The 24771-nt window shown below is 35.1% G+C and overlaps 1 protein-coding gene across 1 annotated transcript in view; it reads left to right on the top strand.

The window, feature by feature from the left end:
- The window catches only part of LOC309606640 (ankyrin repeat domain-containing protein 17-like), a gene marked incomplete at its 5' end in the record, with an annotated part of 51641 nt that overhangs the window by 12044 nt on the left and 14826 nt on the right, over nucleotides 1–24771 (top strand). Inside the window, 9 exon segments of the mRNA XM_082343935.1 lie at nucleotides 4619–4730; nucleotides 4863–5008; nucleotides 8480–8622; nucleotides 9148–9361; nucleotides 9871–10046; nucleotides 11140–11302; nucleotides 13594–13689; nucleotides 14982–15006; nucleotides 15009–15097. Of these exon segments, the coding sequence (XP_082200061.1) occupies nucleotides 4619–4730; nucleotides 4863–5008; nucleotides 8480–8622; nucleotides 9148–9361; nucleotides 9871–10046; nucleotides 11140–11302; nucleotides 13594–13689; nucleotides 14982–15006; nucleotides 15009–15097 (1164 nt within the window).

The raw sequence follows: 24771 nt of genomic DNA, 5'->3' as shown, positions 1-24771 counted from the left end.
TATTTAATTTTGGCTGTGTTGGGTCTTCGTTTTTCTGCGAGGGCTTTCTCTAGTTGCGGCAAGCGGGGGCCACTCTTCATCGCGGTGCGCGGGCCTCTCACTGTCGCGGCCTCTATTGTTGCGGAGCACAGGCTCAGTAGTTGTGGATCACGGGCCCAGTTGCTCCGCGGCATGTGGGATCTTCCCAGACCAGGGCTCGAACCCGTGTCCCCTGCATTGGCAGGCGGATTCTCAACCACTGTGCCACCAGGGAAGCCCTCCATCATCTTTTAAAGAAGGTAGATGTTAAATTTAACCTACATATCAAGACTGAAATTGTAGAGTATGTAAAATTATGTTTTACCTTTAATGGTATAAATATCATTGGTATTTCTCTTTTCTTCTGTTTTTGCAATGTGGAAAACAGTTTCACCACGATTTAATGAGAAATTAGGGAGACCAGGAAAAAACTTATTTAACTCATAATAGTAATATGAAATACTCTGCCATTAAAGCATTCTACTTTAAAATGCATTCATTCTACTTGTTTATATGAAGTGTTTTAAATAGGTTATTTACTATCTTACTGATTTTTCTCATTTATTGAATGCCCTAAAGTGCCATCCTTTTTAATCTTATATATGACCCCTAACATGGTTAGAGAATGAGATATTTGGGACTAAGGAGATCTAAAAATATTCAGCCCTTTACATCCTAATAGTTTTCAAAGTAATTTATTTAATTACTTTAAATGAAATTAATAGATATACTTCCTTTTTTATAGTTCAGATATGTTTTTTTCACTTATATTCTAGCTCATTCAAAGTTGCCTTTTCCTTTAATATTGCATTTGTCTTATGATTCTTGCTTGTTTTTTTATCTTGTAAAATTGAATAGTCATACTGGTAATTTACAGAATATTTTTACACTGAATATAATTTTATCATTTTTTATAAGCCTGAATCATCATAACATGTTATGATACAGAATGATATATTTTATGATATTGTGAGCTAAATGGAAATTTTCTTTAGAATATAAACCTGGAAAGCTCTTAACAAAGCTCTGGGCATCTTTTTCCTTTCCAGGTTTCTCTTAGATATATGACCAAGAATGTGACCTGGTAACCAGTATAATAACATAACTTTAGTGTTACTTTGCCTTCTAGAAAGTCATCACCTACATTTCATTTCCTTGATTAGAAATATTCAAAACACCTGTTTTCTTTAATTCAAAACTACCTGTATCTTATCAGTAGTGAATTTTAACCCAAACTCCTACTTCAGTTAAATTGTTTCTTGATATATTGCAAATCAGGATATTTCTTACCATTTTGGGAATGTGTAGTATGTATTTGTGGGGGGGGGGCGGTGAAAGTCTCACTTCAGAATCTTTAAATTCTTTCATTATTGTCTTAAAAAGATTGTTGTAAAATATTAGTTGCTTTAATTTCACCTTAATGCAGAAATATAGTGAAGTTACCTACTTTCACGTTGCCCAGGGAATTTGACTAACCTCCCCCTCTTCTTCGGCTTTAAATATCTTTTCCTTCAACTCTCACATTGTTCGTATTTCTCTCTTAGTTTCAACCTAAATTTGCCCTGTACAGTAACCTGTAAACTCCTAGTGAGCAGAGACTATATTTACTTAATTTGTCAGCCCTAGAGTATCTAGCAGAGTACTTTGAATATAAAAGGTGCTTAATAAATGTCAATTGAATTGACGTTTTATAATGTGGAAAAAACCCAAATTTTACTGATCCTCTAAAATTTTCATGCTTACCTTTGCCAAGTTTTGTTTGTCTCTTCATTCTCTATTACGATTGGCACCAGTTTCCTAAATTACTCTTTAACCCCTAGAAGACTTCTAGAAACCTGGTAAACTTCATCATAAAGTTGACTCTTCATCATAAAGATGACTCTTCTACTGATTGTCTATGCGCTACCATGGAGCGCACATAATACAGACGGACTTAGCATTCTGTTCACCGCAGTCAGCTGTGCCTTAGGGCTGCTCTCTGATGTAAGAGGGTAAGCAGCATTTTGTTATCCATGATCCTCTTGGTTTTTTTTGACACCAGTCTTTACCAGTTGTTAGCATGTGTGACCATCGGAAGGTTATTTCTCTGACCTTTGTCTCCTTTTCTCTGAAATCAGACGTAATAATTCCTTCGTTATAAACCTGAAATAAATATAATATTATATAACACAGTAAATATGTATTTCATATATGTAATCCTTTGTTTTATTAGTGATAGTTTTTTATTCTATGACACTTACAGCTACTGTCATTCATTCAACTTAACTATCATTTATTGTTTCCTAGGCAAGACATCACTAAGAGGTAGAGAATGCAAACATAAATAAGACATGTTCATTACCTTCCAGGAATTTATAGTCCCCTGAGGGTGATAGACACATAAGTAATATTAACATAAGGAAGATTGGTGATAAATGCTGTAATAGAGGTGAATATGTAAAAGTGGGAAGATGGCTTAGACAGAGCTATGCAATAAAAAAATAATGCAAGACTCATATAATCTTATGTTTTCTGGTAGCCACATTCAAAAAAGCAAAAAGAGGGACCTCCCTGGTGGCTTAGTGGTTAAAAATCCGCCTGCCAATGCAGGAGACACAGGTTCGAGCCCTGGTCCGGGAAGATCCCACATGCCGCGGAGCATCGAAGCCCGTGTGCCACAACAACTGAGCCTGTGCTCTAGAGCCCGCGAGTCACAACTACTGAGCAGATGCCCCACAACTGCTGAAGCCCGCGTGCCTAGAGCCCGTGCTCTGCAACAAGAGAAGCCACCGCAATGAGAAGCCCGCGCACAGCAACGAAGGGTAGCCCCTGCTCACCGCAAGTAGAGAAAGCCCGCGCACAGCGATGAAGACCCAACGCAGCCATAATAAATAAATAAATTTATTTTAATAAAAAGCAAAAAGAAATAGGAATTCATTTAAAGAATATTTTATTTAACCTAATATATCCATAATATTGTTTAAACATGTAATCAAAACTAAAAAGTTACTAAGGTATTCCTCATTTTTATTTCATACTAAAAGTCTTCAAAATTCAGTGTGTATGTTACAGTTACAGGTTAGAGTGGTCAGATCATCCTGGTTTTCCCAGGACTTTCCTGACTCTAGCACCAAAAGTCTCTCATCCCAGTAATCCCTTCCATCCTGGGCAAATCCAGATGGTTTGCCACCCTATTTAAAATATATCTCAACTTGGACTTCATTGGAAATACTTGTTTTGCATTTAGATTTGATTAAATGTATGGCTAAAAAGTAGATTTCATTACTCAATTTGCTCCAGACATACAGGAAAGGTTTCCAATAACCAAATCGAGTATCACATTTTAAACTTAAATTAATTAAAAGTGAATAAAATTTAAAATTTAGTTCCTCAGTCACACTAGCCATATTTCAAGTACTAATAGCCACATGTAGCTAGTAGTTACCTTTTTTGTGTAGCACAAGCTTAGAGTACTAAAAGCATGAGGACTTAGTTCACTAAATAAGTATTTAAACTATGATAGAGTGTGACCACTGGTCAAATCTATCATTGGTCACTATCACTGGCATAAGTCAGAAGTAAACTGTATATAAACAGTGTCATGTCTCAATTATAATTGTGTTTGTCTTTCAAAATACATTGTATATTATATTTTTTTGTTCCTTTAAACTTTTAGGGGCTTTGTTCCTCTAATGCAGTTAAGTTACTTGGAAATAATTTTTTCATTTCAACACTTGTTTTTCAGCTTTGTTAGATGGGTCCAGAGTAGCTAATTTGGCCTAATGGCTGAGGATTTTTCTTGATATTCTGTGTGTTTTGAGGGTCTTTCTGCTCTGGCTGTGGGAACCAAACTATTCCCAGTTCTGTGTAAGCTCTAGGTGTTGTTCAGTCCCTTCTGGTAGTCTTTCCCTGGCCTCCAGTAATTTTTCTTATGCACGTGTGTTGATCAGAACTCAGCTGAAGACTCAAGGGGAGCCCTCTGCAGATCTCTGGAGTACTCTCTGTATGTAGTGCCTTCCTCTCCAGTAGTCTACCCCATGAATTCTAGCCACCTTCACTTCTCCAAACTCTCTTTTCAACTCAGGGAGAATGCCAGGCTCTGTTTGGGTACCCTCTTCCTGCACTTTAGCCTGGAAACTCTCCAGGCAATACAATAAGTTAATCATTTCTGTCCTCAGTGATCACTGTCATGTGTTGCCTGTCTAACTAACATCATTTCAAATAGTTTGTCTTTTTTTGTCGTTTGGGATAGGAAGATAAATCTTGTCTATGTTACTCCATTTATGGGTAGAAGGGAAAGTGAGTCCACAGTAGTATTTCTTAAAGCATGTAGTTGAAAATAGCATATGTTGAAAATCATACTTTTTTTTCTTCTTGCTTGCTTTAAGAATTGCCCGTAAAGTTCAAATATTATTTGTAGTCTTTAAAAAAATCACAAGTTGACCATTAGTGGAAAAAAAAAAGAAACTTACTATCCAAATGTTTGATATAGTAGAATGGTATATATGTGTGTGTGTGTGTGTGTGTGTGTGTGTGTGTGTGTATTTGGTATATGTACATATTATGTAATTGATGTTAACATTTTTAATTGTCTAATGAGCTAATCAACAATTTTTTACAGACTGAGAGTAATCATGACACGGCGCTAACGCTTGCCTGTGCTGGTGGTCATGAGGAACTGGTACAGACATTGCTAGAGAGAGGAGCTAGTATTGAGCACAGAGACAAGAAAGGTAAGGCCTACTTTTGTTAACTTTTCTTCTGAATTATTTGTGTTCTGTGACGAAATACTACTTGTAGCCCTATTTTGATGGAAAACAGCACTGTTTCTTTGCTTAGCTAAGAAGATCTTTATTTTACTCCAGGTTTTACTCCGCTCATCTTGGCTGCTACAGCTGGTCATGTTGGTGTTGTGGAAATATTGCTGGACAATGGTGCAGACATTGAAGCCCAGTCAGAAAGAACCAAGGACACACCACTATCTTTGGCTTGTTCTGGGGGAAGACAGGAGGTATTATTGTCCCCAAGTGTAATTTTTTGTCTCTCTCTGTTTAACAGATGTTCACTTCAATTTACATGATTTTGTGGTAACAGTGGACAGACATTAAGATTTATCACACTAACTGAAACTATAATCTTTTAGCAAAAGGATAAGAATTAGTGTTAGCATAAGCTGTCTTGCCAGAAAAATCATACATTGTTTATTATCCTACTCATGTAAAAGTACGAACTGCCATAGGAATCCCTCTATATTGCATTCAGGCTAAGAGAATGATTAAGACATCCCAAATCAAATCAGCAAGCTCCTGATAAGTGGGGCCTATATTCACTCATCTTTTCCTGTCCCAGAGTACTTAGTGGGAAAGGTACTTAAGCTCAGCCTCTGTTGCTCTCTATGTATAAGATTAGTAGGGAATTAAGAGTGTTCAATTTTTAGTTGTCCTGAGTACTTTTGTCTTTTAATTTTTCCCCAGCCCTTCTCAACTCTGGAGGAAAGGTTCTCGGTTATATTATATGACCTTTTAGTTTCTTTAGGTAGAACAGCTAGTGTGCTTAGGTGTAGGCCCAAGAGGTCATAGCTTTGCTCCATTGTGTGTCTTCTTCGGACATTTAATAATCAGTTGGATAACCTCATTCTGCTGGCATTTAATAATTAGTTGGATAACCTCATTTTAAATCAGTTTTTTAAATCCAGTTCTATTCACCAGTCGTGCTGTCTCTATGGATTGGTAACTTCTCAATTAGGGAGTTGTTGAATCTTATATTTAGGAAGCCCTCTCGGTCATTCCAGGTGAGTTTCCTACTCTCAGCTTAAAAATCTTTTTCTTTTTTATTTCACCATTCTAATTATTTTCTGTATTCCACAGTGGAGGTGATTCTATCAGTCAGAAATGTAAATGTTCTGTTTTTGGTATATAATGAAAGTAAAATTTTGACTTAACTGAAATTTTCAATCACTGTGTGGTTTGAAATAATACTTGTCTCATAACATTTTTCAATATTGAATCAAAAAGAAATCAGTTGATTTTCTTCCTTTCAAAGCAATGTTAAAGCCTACTGTAATCTTTATGTATTCTTACTAAAATGTACCAGATGAGGTTATAATAATTATAGAAGTCTTTTAGGGTAATAATTTTGCCTATAACACTCTTGCTTTTATTTGGTGTCATTAGAACAGTAAAGTATTTTGAAGTAATTAATAAAATATTAGAAAGTCATTTTACTATAAAATCACAAAATAATTCTTTTATATTGAATGTTTATTACTTTTGGGGAATAGACCATTCCCTCTGAAAGATAACTAGGGTCAGTTATCTTTGCATAAAGGAATTAAGAAAACTTTAGAAATGTGATTAGGGTTTTCTACTTTATTGCTTAAGGGACTGTTTGTAAAATAAAATAGCCTAATGCCAATTTGGGGGCTTGTTTTTATGATCTTGTTACATAAGCCAGTTAGTCTTACTGGTTCTAAAAGCAAAAATGTGATAGAAAGTCATCTAAGATTAGTCATAGCTTCAGAGAAGGATAAGAATCATATCGCTTATACATGGAATCTTAAAAAAAAAATACAAATGAACTTATATACAAAACAGAAATAGACCCACAGACACAGAAAACAAACTTATGGTTACCAAAGGGGAAAGGAGTGGGGGAGGGATAAATTAGGAGGTTGGGATTAACGTATACACACTGCTGTGTATGGAATAGATGAGCAACAAGGACCTACTGTACAGCACAGGGAACTAGACTCAATATTTTATAGTAACCTCTAAGGAAAAAGAATCTGAAAAAAAAAAAAAGTATGTATATGTATGTATAATTGAATCACTTTGCTGTACACCTGAACTAACACAACTTTGTAAATCCACTATACTTCAAAAAAAATTTTTTTTAATGAAATTTAAAAAAGAAAATGCTTATGAATGTGAACTTAAACCCCCCCCCCCAAAAAAATAAAAATAAAATTGGTCATAGCTTTATTCAAACGAGTAAAGTTTTAGCTGGTAGTAAGGCAAAGCACTGTTCATTAACATTTATTTATTTCCCAGTTAGATGTATTTTTAACAGTAAGAGCAAGGATAAGTGCTATGATCTTGAGCAATCCTTAACTTCCTTATGCCTCATTTGTAAAATGAAGATGAAGATGCTAGTACCTGTGTCAAAGAGTTGTTTTGTGCATTAAATGACATAATGGACAAAAGATCTATGAATGGCACTTAAATAAATGCTAAATATTCTCAGCTATCAGGGAATGCAAATTAAGACCCCAGTGAGGTACCACCAACCACATCCACTAGAATGGCTAAAATTATAAAGATTGACAATACCAAGTTTTGCTGAGGATGTGGAGCAACCAGAACTCCTTGTTGATGAGAGTATAAATAGTGCAACCACTTTAGGAACAGGTTTGGCAATTTCTTAACTAAACATGCACCCAGAAATTCTGCTACTAGGTGGAGCCCATAAGCAATGAAAATATACTTCCACAAGAAATGTTCATAGCAACTTTATTCAGAATTGCCCAAAACTAGAAACAGTAGAGATGTTTATCAATAGAATAGATAAAGCAGCATATTCACATAATGGAATGCTACGCAATACACACAGATGACTCTCAAAGACTGTGTGATTGATTTATATGAAGATCTATGGTAAATGAAACTAATCTTTGGGTAGGATTGACTGAAAAAGAACATGAGTAAATAACAGATTTAAATTAGGTTTATGCATTTGTCGATACTCAGTGAATATACACTTAAGTTTTGTGCATTTATTGAAAGTTACAAATTTCACCTAAAAAAAACCTAAAAAGCTTAAAAACAAATAAGAGTTTAGCTCATGGTACACATGCTGATGTGTTTAAGGGAAATTACAGGTGTCTACAATTTACTTAGAAATGAAATGCATCAAAAAATGATGGACAGACAAATAAATGTGATAAAGTAAGTAGAGGAGAATGTTAATGGTAGAATCTAGGTGATGATTGTATGTAAATTTTTTTCAACTTTTCTGTGTGCTTAAAAGTTTTTATGGTAAAATATTGGGGGAAGATAAGTGTTAGCTTTATTCCAAAAATGTTTTTAGCATTTAGTTTTTGATTTTAAGTTTAAAAAATATTTTAAGGACATTTACATGTATAAATGAAAAAATCTTATTCTATTTTACCACTATGTGATAGAATAGTACAGAAATACTAATTTCCAAAACAGCATTGCACAAGAACACATGAGGTCAAGATCTTTCAATGAAAACACTGTGCCATTTCAGCAGATTCCAAAATGGATTTTAGTTGAGAAACTATCCCCTTATTGGCCTCTAAGACCTTTTGCTTTCATTTGAGACTGATTTTGTTCAAAGGTTGAATGACTTTCCCCTTCTTTTGTTATACAATAAAGTAGAAAAAAAGAGAAATCAGAAATATACACCTTGCAAGTTGTCTCACCATAAGAAGAAAACACATTTTTTCCTTTTCTTTTTCCAGGTGGTGGAGCTATTGTTAGCTCGAGGGGCAAATAAAGAGCACAGGAATGTTTCTGATTGCACACCTCTAAGCCTGGCTGCTTCTGGTGGCTATGTGAACATTATCAAAATATTGCTAAACGCAGGAGCTGAGATTAATTCTAGGCAAGTTTTATTCTCTCTCTCCAAGTCCTTTAACAGTGTTATGTTAAAGATATTTGTAGAACACTTTTTTTAATGCCATATTTAGGAAATGCCTTCATTACAAATTTAGAATTCAAATTTAAGTGTTTAAAACTGTTGACATAGAACTTGAAAAAATTATCACTTTATTTCTTATGATAAACGTAAACACATCTGTCTTATGTTTTTATTAAGCAAGCAAGTATATACTTTAGAATGGAAAGTTCATTTTTAATAATGACTTAATAATTTATCACTTTTCAGCCCAAGTCATTATGTTGAATGAGATACAGAAAGTATTCTAGTTCTGGGTAGTAAAAGATTTGTAGTGTAGTCTTGGTAATATGTCAAAGATTTAGTAGGGCTGAGAAGAATGATTCTTTTAAATAATTCTGCAGAATAAAGAATCTTAAATCCTAAGGTAGAATTCTGTATTATCATCTAGTTTTTGTGGGACATTTAAAAAATATATTTTTCCCTTTGTTCTCCCCATACTTCCACCCCCAGAACTGGTAGCAAATTGGGTATTTCTCCTCTGATGTTAGCAGCTATGAATGGGCACACAGCTGCCATTAAGCTCCTGTTAGACATGGGCTCTGACATAAATGCTCAAAGAGAAACCAATCGGAACACTGCCCTTACCTTAGCCTGCTTCCAAGGAAGAACTGAAGTGGTTAGTCTTCTGCTTGATAGAAAAGCAAATGTGGAACACAGAGCTAAGGTAAGAAAAAGTCTGAGATTTACCCATGGATTTATTGCTTTGACATTTAAGGTGTACATTAGCAATATGCTAATTATACTTCTAGTACTTTGTAGTAACATTTATCTCTTACATATATATTTAAACAGAAATCATTCTGTATGACTCAGTTAAGCATGAACTCTTGAAAATACCTCAGCAATAGATTTTTATAGGTAATAATGACATGGGGGTTATCAGCTGAAAACTGTGTAGTATTATGAAAGAGAAGAGAGGGAGCATTTATTAAGTGCCAGTTATATGCCAAGTACATGTGTCTTAAAATTTTTACCAACAAATGGACATTGGGTAGAATCATCTGCTTTCAGTAGACCTCACTGTAACTGAGAGAGGTTAGCAGTGTCAGTGCTGAAATTTAGTCGTGAATTTTGTAATAGCTATACCGTATTGCTCCCCCAGATCGTTGTTCTTTAACATTTTAGTACTTTCTGGTCTCTTACGTGTTGTTTTTTGTTTTTCACTAAACCTAGACTGGCCTCACACCGCTAATGGAAGCTGCCTCTGGTGGATATGCAGAGGTGGGCCGAGTTCTTTTGGATAAAGGTGCTGATGTTAATGCCCCTCCAGTGCCCTCCTCGAGAGATACAGCTTTAACCATAGCAGCAGATAAAGGGCATTATAAATTCTGTGAGCTTCTCATTGGCAGGTATGATGCTACCATACCCTTCATATATGAACATGGTGTTACTAGTGATTACTATTCTCTGTGCAACTTGAACTACTAAAAAATCAAATGTGATTACTTCTATAAACTGCAGTGTATTTTTTTTGTTTTAAACTTACCTCTATTATTTTCCACCCATCCAGAGCTATGCTGCATTGTTTAATATATTTCAGTGCAATCTTGAAATACTTCTTTTCTTCCTTTTTTGTCTGTGTGTATACTTTTCAAGTACTATAATAAGCTATTTGAACATCCAGCTATTGTCATCCATATTCACATCTCCCACACAGTTTTGCAGAGATATCACCTTAAGTCTTGTTAAGTCTGGCAATAATCTAAGGCTTCATTGTTGATTTTCTTGTTCTTTATGGTAATTAGGGCTTTTAAGAGACAGTTATGGAACTGTTCAAGATATAAGATAGAGTCCAGGATATTTTTTGTTTTCAGTCACTTAGGAGTTACTTGCGAGTCTTTCAAAGTTGCTTGTATGCTAATTGGATTTCCTACTTTAACAGTCTGAAAGACTTTTGCATGGTGTCCTAACAGTGGTAATGAGTAGTAGCTACTATCAACTAGTTATTTACCATGAGTCTTATCTACCATGATACCCACTGAGTGCTAAATCTTCATGTTATTTTAAGATTCATTCTTTTATGAAGCCACATAATATAAATACATGAATACAAATAATCTGAAAGATATAATCCCCTCATAGGATACTGTTTATGCTCTAGGATACTGTTTAATATATTATGATATTAACAAGATGTACCATTATTTTTCACTAAAGAAAATTTTACATTTTCTCAGGATTTGAAGCTCAGAATTATGCACAGAGTCATTATTTTTAAAATAAGAAAAGCAATTATTGATGTATCATTAGTTTTGATTCAGTGGCTTTTAATTTGATGACTGGAAATTCTTTGTAATGTAATTCTGAGAGAGAAATATATTTTAGACCTATATATTTTAAACAATTTTTTCCTTTACAAAATATTTTCACAAAATTCATAGTTGATTTTTATTATTATCTGTGTCATTTCATTTAAAAGTGACATTTGTGTCATGCATTTAAGGGTGCTCACATTGATGTACGTAACAAGAAGGGGAACACTCCATTGTGGCTGGCAGCAAATGGTGGACACCTTGACGTGGTTCGGTTACTGGTGCCAGCAGGTGCAGGTGTGGATGCAGCTGATAACCGCAAGATAACTCCTCTTATGGCAGCATTTAGGGAGGTAGAAGTCTTTCATCCTCAGTCACTTGGATATTTTTCACTTAGGCTAGGAAGTGCATAATTTAATTATCACTAAAGACTCTCATTTTAGGATCTAACAGTAGTGATGAAAGCAGTAAAATAATAAGCAAATAATCACTCTGATGGCAACATTGAAAGGTAGGTACAGGCATGCCAGAAAAGCCATTAATAGTATCCATATTGGATGTCAAAGCTAAGTAAACTTTTAAAAAGTTGTTCTAAGTAGTATTTGCAAAATCTAGTTGCAATCTTAATCTTTCACAAAATATAAATCCAACTAAGAGTAATTAATTACCTGTTTATGAATGAGTGTTTTCTTGTATTAGCACAGCAGAGAAAAATTTAACTTAAATTGATTCCATTTTTAATTATTCACTTTAATTTCTAGGAAAAAAGGAAAAATGAAAATTCAGCTGCCAGTATTTGAAACCTTCAGAAGTAGAAATAAATCTTGTGAAATTGAAGCTTTCTGTAATGCATAGCACAGAACTGTGTATAAGTAATTTGATTTAATGTTTTGGTTGATCTCGTAAATGCAGGTCTGATTTGTTATTGGGGAAGCCAGACTACTATTCCAGGGATTATAATTTTGAGTTTTGTCATTCACGTAGGTAAAATCTCTTATAGATTCCAAATTACTTTGTTGTATTGAAAATTTTTAATATGTAAATTGTAAAAAATCATCTTTTCCTTTTTCTCTTATTATTCTCTCTGACTCTTGTTCTTTATACCACCTCCTCCCTGGGTGTTCTAGACTACCTTCCCACTGACTCTCTGAATTTTTTTTCCTCGCTAATCAAACTTATTCTCAGTGGCTACCTACCTCTTCTCCAAGCAAGCTAGCATATCAAGTTTATCATCCAAACCATTTCACTATGTTAGTATCCTCTTCAAGTACCTTTTCATGTCTCCCCAGTCTCTGTAATCCTTTGAAATCCAATCTTAGTTTGTTATTCAAAGCCCAATCTAGTGCTTTTAGAACTCATCTCCCATTGAGTCCCTAATGTGGAGTCTTCTCCTTGCTTGGTCTTTTGTCACTGTCTCTCATAGCACCTTTGTTCTCATCTTGGGAATGCCCATGTCCTTCCTCATTCTTCCAAAATTACTCATTCTTTGGGTACAGTGTAAATCTCCCCTTCTACAGAAACTCTTCCCATTCCATTTGAGCTCACATTGAGATACCTAATCTCTTAAAGGTTGTAGAAATTCTACAATTCATTATTATCTTTATCATTTATTTTGACAAATACATATTGTTATTACCTTAACATCTAACATGCATATATCTCATCTTTCCAAATAGACTTAGCTCCTTAAGAAAGGCACTTATCTTTTATACTCTTTGTATTCATTCCATTATTTATTTTCTTAGTGCCTACCAGGTACAACTGTAATTGTTGGCATATTACATTGTACAGATTCCAACTGCTGTATTTTGTACAAAATGTAATAATCAGGGATCCACACACAAAGTCAGGTAGCTGTATGAGTTGTCCCATATAAATAGATTAAATACTGTAGAAGTGTTGGTGAGATATCAGGGAAAGGTGCAAATGGCATTTAAGCTATTCATTAAAAGATAGGGATAGTTCAAAAGGACGCGGATGAGAAGGAAGAAATAAATGCAATAGAGGAAATGTACTAAATATAAACAGATGTTTATTCATCTGTTTATATGTGTTGTGTCAGTAATAGTGTGGATTAGAGAAAGTAGAGAGCCTCTTGAAGGCTGGTCTAAAGGTTTTGAACTTAGTGAACTGTGTTACAGTGAACAATATAATCATCGCTCAAGCTTTAAGGAAGTTATGTTATTTCTTTTCCACTACCTAGTATAGTGCTATGCATTCAGGTTTTATCTCAAAGAAAGAGCAAAATTGTTACTTCTGCTCTCTTGATGCTTCAAATTGAAACTGGATGCTCAGTTCTAACGAATTAGCTAGAAAAAGAAGATGAGGTTTTTCTTTTCTTTCACACATATCCTGCATTTCTTCAAACTGACTTTATTGTTTTTTTAAATTCAGAATGGTTTAGAATTTTAGGTCACGTTATTCTGTATTTTTTTTTGGAGGGTAGGATGAAAATGAACAATGTAGATTTATCTAACTTATAAGAACCAAAGCCTGTCTCTTTTTCATTTAAAGTGCGAATAATACCCAATTTAAGTCTTTATTTTGTGGCACTAATGTTAATGGAATCTTAGTTAAGACAGACTAGATTCACTGAATCCTGATAGAGTCTGTTTTCAGTCTGACATTAATATCTATTTTTTAGGGTCATGTGAAGGTGGTGCGCTACTTAGTCAAAGAAGTCAATCAGTTTCCATCAGATTCTGAATGTATGAGATACATAGCAACGATCACTGATAAGGTAATATACTGATTAAATTCATTCCCATTATATGAGCTTGGGATCTCATTTGGCTTTTTATATATATGTATATTCCACACTAAGGTAAAAAAAGTCTTAGTTTGAGCAATAATGTGTGGTACATAGCAATTTTCATTTATCTAGTATTTGGGAATGAAGTATAATATTTAAGAAACTCTTCAGATGATTTACTTACCTCATGAAGTAATAAAACTTTTTCTGTTTTAGAATTACTTTATCTTTTTAAATAGTACTTAAGCTAATTTAATTTTAATGTAAATACTAAACAATCTAAAGCAAGTTATTGTTACTATTCATTAGTGCTATAATCTATCCAGATAGATATCTCTTCTGAGAGGAACAAGTCAGTGGATTTTTTTTAGACCTAAACAAAAATTAACACAGTACTTTTAATTATGGTCAAGAAAACTCTTAACATGTTCAACATAATATAAAAGTTGGAGTAACTGTCAGTTTAAGAATGAATTAGCTAGGATTTTTGCAGGGAAAGTACGGAAAATAAAATAAATCCCTTTAGAATTCTAATTGAGATAAAAATATTTGAATAAAATCCTAAGACATGCCTCTGAAAATCTAAAAATGTCTTTCATTTTCTCAGCAGTTATCACATGATAGTGAACAGCTTTTTCCCATAAGTTTTATTTAACATAGCTAATCCACTGTCTTGTCTGCCTCTAGATTCATTTATGACAATTAATATTCCTGGATACCCCTTATGGAAGGGGGGCAGAGATTAAAAATAAAGCTTTTGTCTTCATAGGGAAATATCCCTTTCCTGTCAAAAAGTGTATGTTCTAAGAATGAAATCACTGAGATAAGTCTATAAATACGTGCTTTTTATGAATGATTCTAGCACAAGAAGTTATAGCAACAAAGCTTAAATATTTGAGAACAGTTCTTGCCAGATAAGTATTTTAAATTGTTTTAAACCCATTTTCTTTTGTTGACATTGACCTTTTCCTTTAGCCCACTAACCAGCTGACAGATTATTGCAGCTCTATTTGCAGTATGATTTCTCATATTTAAATTACAGGAGTAAATAATTTTAGTACCAGTCAAATGGATATTATTTTGAAGAACAATAGAGGCTCTTTGCTTATGTGTTTTTTAAAATATACCATTTAAATTATGTTTTTATTTGCACTCTTGTTTTGCCCTACTACTGATCTTTATTGCTTATGTTCATTCAGGTACCTTAATATTTTCATGTTTTCAGGAATCTCTAATTGTTAATTTTTTGAGTCTGGAAACATCTTAATTTTTCATTTTAGGAGATGCTGAAGAAGTGTCACCTTTGTATGAGTCGATAGTACAAGCCAAAGATAGACAGGCTGCTGAAGCAAACAAAAATGCCAGCATTTTATTAGAGGAGTTAGACTTGGAAAAGGTAATGGTAACCTTTACATATGAAAAATACCTACTTTTTTCCTTTCAGCTTCTCTTCCTCCTAATTTGTAATCTGTGGTTTTTTGTTTCGTTTTGGTTTTGCTTTAAATTATGTACATGGTTTTCTCTCCAAGTTTGGCTCAAATAGTGGAGAGAATTATGAGTATTTTAAACATCATTATATCGTTAAAATAGTTTTCTTTATAATCAAATTAACAAAATGTTATTGTAGGAATTGCATTGATCTGCAAGTCAGGGAACCTAGCCTCTAATGCTCAATTATCTCAACTGTTCTCTTAATCCCCATCCAAGTCTGTACTTCATTGATCGTAGACCTTGTAATTTGTTGCCAACGGATTTATCAGAAGTACCAAATACACTACGAAGGCATACACTACCAAGCCATGACCAACTAGTGAAATACGACCAGTTGATGGAATGTTTAATGCGTACCTTTTAATTTTATTTTATTTTTATAAAATTGTACAATTTAAATGCATGAAATTTATTGTATATCTATTATTTTTTTAACATCTTTATTAGAGTATAATTGCTTTACAATAGTGTGTTAGTTTCTGCTTTATAACAAAGTGAATCAGCTATACATATACATATATCCCCATATCTCCTCCCTCTTGCGTCTCCCTCCCACCCTCCCTATCCCACCCCTCTAGGTGGTCACAAAGCACTGAGCTGATCTCCTTGTGCTATGCAGCTGCTTCCCACTAGCTATCTATTTTACATTTGTTAGTATACATAAGTCCATGCCACTCTCTCACTTCGTCCCAGCTTACCTTTCCCCCTCCCCGTGTCCTCAAGTCCATTCTCTACGTCTGCGTCTTTATTCCTTTCCTGCCCCTTAATGTGTACCTTTTTAAATGGATGATTTCTCTTGTATTTTTCTCTTTCAGGCACGCTACAGTATCATTCCCATTTATTCCCATGGGGAGTAAAACACTCCAAACAAATGTACAGTTTGGGCAGTCCCATAGCTGCTTCTTTACTCTCTGTTCCTATCAATAACTGTACTCTAGAATGTAATAGTAGGAAAAGAATTGGTTGGTATTGAATATTATGGAATATATATTCTGCCATATTTCATCTTTTTTAAAAAGGTTAAAAATGCTATGAAATTTAACATACACTTTTTAGATTTATAAAGGATATGCAGTGATAGTGGGGGCTGGGGCCCCCCACCCCCATGCAGTTGAAAATCAAGGTGTAACTTTACACTTGGGCCCTTCATATCTGCAGTTTCAAGCCTATGGATTTCAACCAACCACAGATTATGTAGTACTGTAGTACTTATTTATTTTAAAGAATCCGCATAAAGTGGGCCTGCACAGTGCTGTTCACAGGTCAATTGTATATATAACATTTTTCATTTGAGTCAGGTCCATTCTTTTTAATTAGACTTACTGACTTTGTTAAGCTATATATTTCATCTCACATAAAGAAAATATGAATTATTTTAAACATTTTGTTCTAAAGTCAATGTGAAAATACACTATTATTTTCTGAAAAATATATTTAAAATCAGAGGTTCTTCATTTTAACAACTTCCTAGTTTAGATTCTGATCAAATGAAAATTAGCTTTTTTGGCCACTTTGAAGTTTTAATTGAATATGAACACATTGAGAACAGATATTGTTATAATTATTGTAACTGTTACTTTATCTATTTTTAATATTCAGTTTCATCAAATATTTATTTAATGTTTACTAAATACCAGGCAATGAAATAGGGCCAAGTTGTATGACAGATTATGTATTATTTGAGTCTTCTCTGTAAGAAATATTATTACCCTCATATTACAGATGGAGAAACTGAATCTATGGGAAGTTAAGTAACTTGCTGAAGCTAGGCTAAGATTTAAATTCACTTTTTTTATTCTAAATTCCCTGCTTTCCTCTCCTCCCTTAATTGAAGTCAACCTACCTTTTAGTGCTTTCTCCTTATAATATTATAATATCCTGTTTTTGCATTACTCTCTCATATTTAGATGTTAGAATCACTAAGTAATAGTTATTTCATAATATTGTTTCCTTTTGCATTTTTATAAATCTTAGAAGGCATCCTTTCTATAGCTGAGACATAGATATCTGTTTTTAAATAAAATCTTTAATTGTTTCGTACCTTTGTTGTTTATACATTACATGAAATACATTTAGAGATTTACTGCATACCTGTGGATCACAAAGTCAAGAAGCAGCTTTTAGGAATGTCCTATTGTGCATGTCTATTCTCAATCAACTTCAATGATTTTTTTTCTTTTTTCTTTATTACAATAATGTGTTCAGTTTAAACTGTGAACTATGCAAAGATAACTAAAAGAAAAGCATACGCCATCATTGTAAGGTAACTGAAGTTCAAAACCTGGTACAGTAATTAACTAAAAGTCCTCACTTCTAACCTTTAAAGCCTTTTAAGACCTTACATGTTCTGCCCACTCACACCACTTCTTACACCTGTCTGATCTTATTTTACTACTTTCTCTTGGTCACTTTGCTCTATCCATGATGACCGTCCTTTTTGCTCTTGCTATGCCTTCTGCCTTGAATGTCACTTCACTTGCCTCATATTTTAGTCTCCCTTTTACATTCTTCCTACTCTTCTTCCCTTCTTTATTTTCATCTTCTAACATTCTAAATACTGTATTTTACTTAGTTATCGTGTTTGTCTCTCTCTACCACTAGATTGTATGAACTACAAAATGGTACCTGGCATGTTAGTAAACATTTGTTGAACAAATAAATATCCATGTATATGAAAACTGTACTTTTTAAAAATTAGAATCATGCAAACATATTACTCTAATACTTGCTTTTCCCTCTCTCAATAAGTGAAGAATATTGTCAACTGATAGTGATTTATAACTGCATAATATACTCCATAGTAGGTTTGTTTCCAGTTTTGTCACTACAAATAATGTTGCAATAAACATCGTTATACATATTTCTTTATATTTTGGTGCTTTTATTTTTATGGAGTAAGTTTCTTCACTTGGGTCAGTATATTTTAAATTTGATACTTTCAGAGTATTTTCCTACTACCATCAGCAATACGTAAGTGTTGTTTCCTTGAATTCTCGCCAGTCTTTCTTAACCTAGATGTTCATGCTTGCAGAGCCTCAGATTTAAAGCAATTCAAAAGGAACTTCTTTCAATGTCATTGCATATTTTCCAGTATTAATTCCTAATCATAAATTAATTAGATGCAAATTCTTCTGCATGCACTGATACTTTATAAACAGTTTTGAATGGGGATGGTACATAGAATTCTAGACTGTGGATGAGACTCTTCTTTCCTGAACTCCAGCCCCTTTCTATTTCTATTTAAAAAATGATCAGATTGAGATAGGGCTTGGTTCACTATTTTTTATGTATGACTTACATCTGGAAAAATACACTGTTTTGCCTTTTGAGGCTCAGTACATTCTGGCTCCACCCTTTCTGATTTAGAAGTATCATTGCAGTGGTCTTGTCTGGTCTGACTTGGATGCTCTGCACGGGTAACTTACTGCTTGTGTGAAAATGCTCCTGTGATCAACCTTTCTAATTTGAAAATGTTGGGTAATAGGTTTGTAAACATTGCTGCTGAGAATACTGCTCATTATATTCATCAGATTCCCTTATCTCCTATGCAGCAAACACTATGTGGAAGAGTCCCTGCTCTAGAGCAGTTCATCTGGTCTAACTGTGGAATACTCTGGCAGTTGATTGCATCTTCTCTTAGGACATTAACAACTAGGTTATATTTTGGGCTGTTAGAATCCATAGTGGGTATTATTGGTCTGCATTTTTAATGTTTTACCCCTCTACTTTATCACTTATTGTTTTTTCTCTTTGTAAACTTTCATAACCTTTTAGGGAGCTATGTATGGTATATTTTTAAAATATTCCTCATAGATGTTTTCAGTTGGGTTTTTTGCCACCACTGAAGCTATTAATATGCCCACCTCACAATCTCAGTTTCATACATTTCATTCTCTGATTATCACCTCTTGTCTTTTCAGCTTTACTCCCTCTAGAATTCTACCTCCAGCAATCCTAAAAACATTCTGTCTACCAATAAATTGTAGGATCCATTTATCGTACCACCCTTCACTGGCCTTACTCTTTTCTTTCTCCTTATTCTTAACTGAAGCCTAGTAACTAAAGGTGTCTAAGGAAAAAAAAGCATTCAACCTTGATGACTAATTTGACTTTAAATGTGTGACAGTGAACCCTTTAATGCTGCCCAGTAGTCATACTATATATTTCCCTAGTAGTTTAATTTATTCTCCCACTCTTCTAGACCATTCTTTCTTTCTCCTTTATCCTGTGACTTCTGGTACATCCTCTTCTTCAACCTCAGTTGATGACCTTGCATGCTACTTCCGTGAGAAAACTGAAGCACCAGAAGAAAACTGCCAGAGACTTCCCCTACCTCATCTTCCCAACCCACCAAGCCCTGTACCCATATATTTCCTACCAATTACTAAATAAACTTGGAACCAATCCCTCCATTTGTGAACTACATCATATTTTCTGTCTGCCATCCCTTACTCAAAAACATTGTTGTGGCAGTTTTCTTTTCTTCTATATCATTTCCCCCCCTCTCCTGGATCATCCTCATCATCATAGAAGCTTCTTTATCCAATCTTAAAAAAAACTTTTGATTTTTCCAACACGTACCTCCCCGCTGCCCCATTTTCAGCTACAAGCCCATTTCTGCTCCCATTTGCAGCAAAACTTGTCTATTTTGGGTATTCCAATTCTTTTTTGTCTTGAATCTACTCCTACCACGTTCTCACTCCTACAGCTCCACCAAAACTATGCCTTTACGGTCTTTGGGGACTCTCACTAGCTAAATCCAGTGATTATGTCTCTATCCTTATTGTACTAAGCCTAATAACACCTGACATACTCTGTTTACTTGGCCTCCATTACACTACACACTCTTGGCTTTTCTCTTATCTTCCTGAATGTTCCTTCTGTATCTCTAGTTCCTCCTCTTCTCCCCTCTGAGTTGGCAAGTCATTTAGCTTATTACATGATCTTCTTTATCCACTGGTCATCTCATCCTGCTTCTTACCTTTAAATATAATCTAGCTGATCCCAGATTTATATCTTTAGCCCAGACCTCTTCCCTACATTCCAGTCTCTTATATCTAGCTAGCTACTCAACATGTCCTTTTGGATACCTAATTAGACATCTCATACTTCTGTTCAAATGTGAACTCCTGATCTTTGCCCACTCCAAACCCACAGCTCTGTCTTGTAATTGCTCCGGCTAAAGATATTGATATCATGCTTGATTTCTCTCTGTCCTCCATTGTGTTGGAAAATCTAGTTACCTTTGCCTTAGAACTATATCTAGGATCCTAGTCACTGTTTATCACTTCTCACCCTGATTCAAGTCATGAATATCATCTTTTACCTGTATTTCCACAGTAGTCATTTATCTGGTCTCCCTGATTCCATCATTGCTCTGCAGTCTGTTCTCTATTTAACACTTAGAGTGATCCTCTATATCACTTAAATCAAACCACTCTTTTGCCCAAAACCCTACAGTGCCATTTCCCTCACAGTAAAAGATAAAAAGTCTTTAAAATGCCCCGTGGGACCTTAGGTGATGAAGTCTCCTGATATGCTTTCTGAAAGTCATTTTCTATTATTCTCAACCAGACTGGCCTACTTAAACATTCCAGGCCTACTTGAACATACAGCTTATATACTGACCGTTCTCTTTGCCTGCTCTACTTCAAATCTTTTAAATGTTTACTTAAACTTCACCTTCATGTTCCCCTACATGTGCCCATATACACACTTCTCTTCCTCTGCTCCAGTATTCCTGTTTTACATTGTACTTAACACCTTTTTAAAAAACTATATAATGTATTATGTTTGCTATCTGTGTGCCTCCCCCAGCAACTAAATGTAAGCTTCATGTGGGCAGGGATATTTTGTCTGCTGCTGAGTCCTAAGAGACTAGAACCATGCTTAGTACATAGTTATCAAAAAATTTTTGCTGGATCCTGCCCTTCCCTTCCCCTGTACTCCTTGATCTCTTTTTGTTATTGATACCACTACTGATTATTCAGAAATAACTGAAATCTTGATGTCGTTTTCAGATTCTCAATTATCTTTGCTCCGCATTCTCTATATCCATCAAATAAGTTAGTGTAGTAAAGTAACTTAAGCCAGTATCTGGCACATATTAACCCCCTAAATATTAATGGTATCAGTATCATCATCATCACCTTTAATTGAGCTTTGGCAGTCTCTTTATGTCTTCTGTTCCATCCTCTCCTAAATTATCACTTCTCGCCTGAAGTATTGCAGTAGGCTTCTTAACAGTCTGTCTATAAATAAATACCTTTGCCTCTGTCATCTTTTGCCTTCAGTTTAATCCTTCTTTGTTCCGATGTAACTTTTTCAGTTCCCATAGTTTCTGATACACAGATAAGATTGCCTTTACTCCCTACTCGAAATCCTTCAGTCTGTCTTCATTGTCTGCATGGGAAATTTCAGACATTCAGCTCTTCCTGTCTTCTCTAGGCTCCTCACTCACTGTGGTTTTCTACTCACATATCTCATTCACGTAACTGTATCCAAATATGCACATGGGGGACTTCCCTGGCGGTCCAGTGGTTAAGACTCCGCGCTTCCAATGCAGGGGGCGTGGGTTCTATCTCTGGTCAGGGATCTAAGATCCCACATGCCGCGAGGTGCGACCAAAAAAAGAAAAAAACAGATTTGCACATGGTATTTCTTTAGTCTGGACTGCCTCTCCCTAAATCCTTAAATTCTCATCTTAAAAAGCTTAACTCTCAAACATCAATTTGTTTCCTGAATCTATAATTAGAAATCACCAGTTAGGGAATTCCCTGGCAGTCCAGTGGTTAGGACTCAGTGTTTTCACTACTGCTGGGGCCTGGGTTGGGGAACTAAGATCCTGCAGCCAGAAAAAAAAAATCAGTTGCACTAGTGCTCTTTCTTTCCTTTTCCACAATGAGGTTATTTATTCTGCAATTTGACTCTTTTCTTCAAAACCTCTACCCTCCCCCACACATGCTCACAAACATGTAGTAGTTCCCCGGTAAATGAAATGAGGTCTAGGCATGTACCTTGTGAGAAAATATAGAATGTAGGCTGAATTTCTAACCCTGTTTACCTGCACCTTCAGACTTACTCGAGTCTCATGGTTTAAATACTCTGTTTTCATCTTTTCTCTTTCGGATCTTGTATCAGTTATTACCACCTCTCCCATACTTTAGTGCCTGCTGTTTCATTAACTCCTACCCTCTTTGTACAACTTCATGAAGTTAACTCTCCTAATGAAACCTTACCTCAAATTTAGTATTTTGTTTACTTATCTAAATATTTTAAGGGAATAATCTATGTCTTGTTGACTCTACTTTTCTTTTTATTTCTCCGTCCAGGACCATTTGCTTACTTCTCCACTAATTCAGTGAACTAACTATGGCAGAGGTCACCAATGGCATCTTATTGCCAAATCCAGAATAAGATTAGACATCTCATACTTGTGTCCTTACTGATACTTTGTGATACTTACCAATGTCGATTTGCCTTCCTTTATGAAACTCTTCTCCTATTGAAGCTGCTTTCTCCTGATTGTCTTCTTCTGCCTGATATATGCCTTTCTAAAAGTCTCATTTGGTCTTCCTTTTAATAACGGATATTCCCTCCCCACTACCTTCCCCCTCTTTATGTGTACACACACACACACACACACCCCCACCCCCACACACACACATTGTTATAGCCTTTTACCTTTGGTGATTTCCTTTAATTTATTAGTTTCAGCTACCACCTGCAAACTAATAATGCCTCTTAAGTCTGTATCTATCTTGTCAAATTCTGCTTAGTTTTAGAGAGCTCCATACCTTGTAGGTCCTTTTGCAGCCATAGTCTGAGATCTCTCCCCTAGAAAGAAATTGTTTCCCTAGGACCTCTGAATTTGTGTCTCACTTTTTAGTGAGTCTAAAGGGTTAGTAAGATCTATGAAATTATCAAAATACCAGCCTTATAACTTCAAAATTTAGAAATAAGAGTAACTACTTATCCCTTAGGGCTAAACTCTAAAATTTCATAATTCAGACTGTTGCCAGCGGGCCAGCCTCCACTGACTGAACTCTGTAAGCTCTGAGGCACATTCATACCTAAGGACCCAGCCACACCTATACACTAAGACCTCTCCCAGCCCATCACCCCTACCCACCCCTAAGGCCAGATGGTTTTAGAGGAAAGCCTGCTTTCTAGTTGTTCTATTTTTAAAAGTTCTTCCCCCCTTGAATACCAATCATAATTACTTCTTACCACTGGACACATTTTTAAAATCAAGCAAAATTAATAACTCATCTGGCTGAGCCAAAAGTCTTAAACCTCACTTGTTATTTTTATCCCCCTAAAGCTATTTCCTGTACCTTTCTCAAGGCTTTTTTGTCCATACAGATGTGATATAGATAAAATATCAGTTTTATGATTCCTGATTCTAAATTGGAGAGGTTAGTATCTATCTATAGCCACAGTTGCTTTGAAAATGTTTCTCTGGCACACCCTTCACCCCCCTTTCTACTCCTTCTCTTCCCTTTACACTTACCTGTTTATTTCATAAGTCAGCAAAACGGATCAACCCCAGGCCTCCCTCACTGGAGCTCAGGCAAAGATGTAGAAAGTACAGCTCCTGAGGACAGGCATCTTAGCTACATTAAAGCAAGGCTGAATGAGCTGAGTCATACACGCTCAGTTCCTTCTTTCAAACTCACCAATCAGATAGTACTCCTCCCTTGTAGTGAACTAGGGTGTGAAGGTCACCAATTACTGTTTTCTTCTCAGTCCTTTGGAAAGGTCAAAAGCTCCTCCTTTACTGGTCTTCAGAGGAAACTTGGGTACTTCTGGAAGACCAGCAAAAATTTCTAGGGGGTAGGTACTATGCAGACAATTTTTATATCTCCAGTTTCCATTTGTGTTCTTTTCTAAAATCCATCTGCTTGAGAAAGTATCTGGTGTTCTATAGATTCTCCTTAATTATTTACCTTTTCAGAAACAAAGGTCATATCTCTTACCCAAGAGAATGTAATTATGGTGCGTTGCCCCAGGGTGTGAAAACTTTCAAGGTGGGCAAAACCTTTTAGGCACCCAACAGGGATTATTTCAAAAGGGAGGAGGAGTGTCTAGCAAAAGCTAGAGACTTAAAAAGTCAGACTTTTTCTCAAGAAAAGTAAGTCTGATTTGCCTTATAAGTTTGTCTTTAGGGGCTGGTTTCAGTAGTTAGGATATTGTGACATTTTCCATAAACTGAGTATCATTGTTTTGACACATATTTAAAATACACATAAAATATATAGAAAGCTAGATTATATCAAGGAATATGTACTTTGAAAATGTCATTTAGAGAACACGCAAACAAAAGAGTTTGTAGATGATTTTACCATTTTATGAGCCAAAGAGGAAAATTTAATAGTTAAAATAGCTTATTAAGAGATGTTATTGGACTTTAAAACTTACTCCTAGTTTTTTTGACTGTGAAAGTCATATGTATCCAGTTTAACAAATAGAAACAATGTCCAGTCATATAAAGTAACTTTGAAAGTCACCATCTTTCTGCTACTGCTTGTCCAAGCCCATGCTCTAGACGGAATCACCAGTAAGCCTTTGATTTGTATC

The sequence above is a fragment of the Balaenoptera borealis genome (assembly GCF_965194805.1).
Source record: "Balaenoptera borealis genome assembly, chromosome: 11".
Lineage (NCBI taxonomy): Eukaryota > Metazoa > Chordata > Mammalia > Artiodactyla > Balaenopteridae > Balaenoptera > Balaenoptera borealis.
The sequence above is the reverse complement of the archived record's forward strand: the minus strand, read 5'-3'. Positions and strand labels throughout refer to the sequence as shown.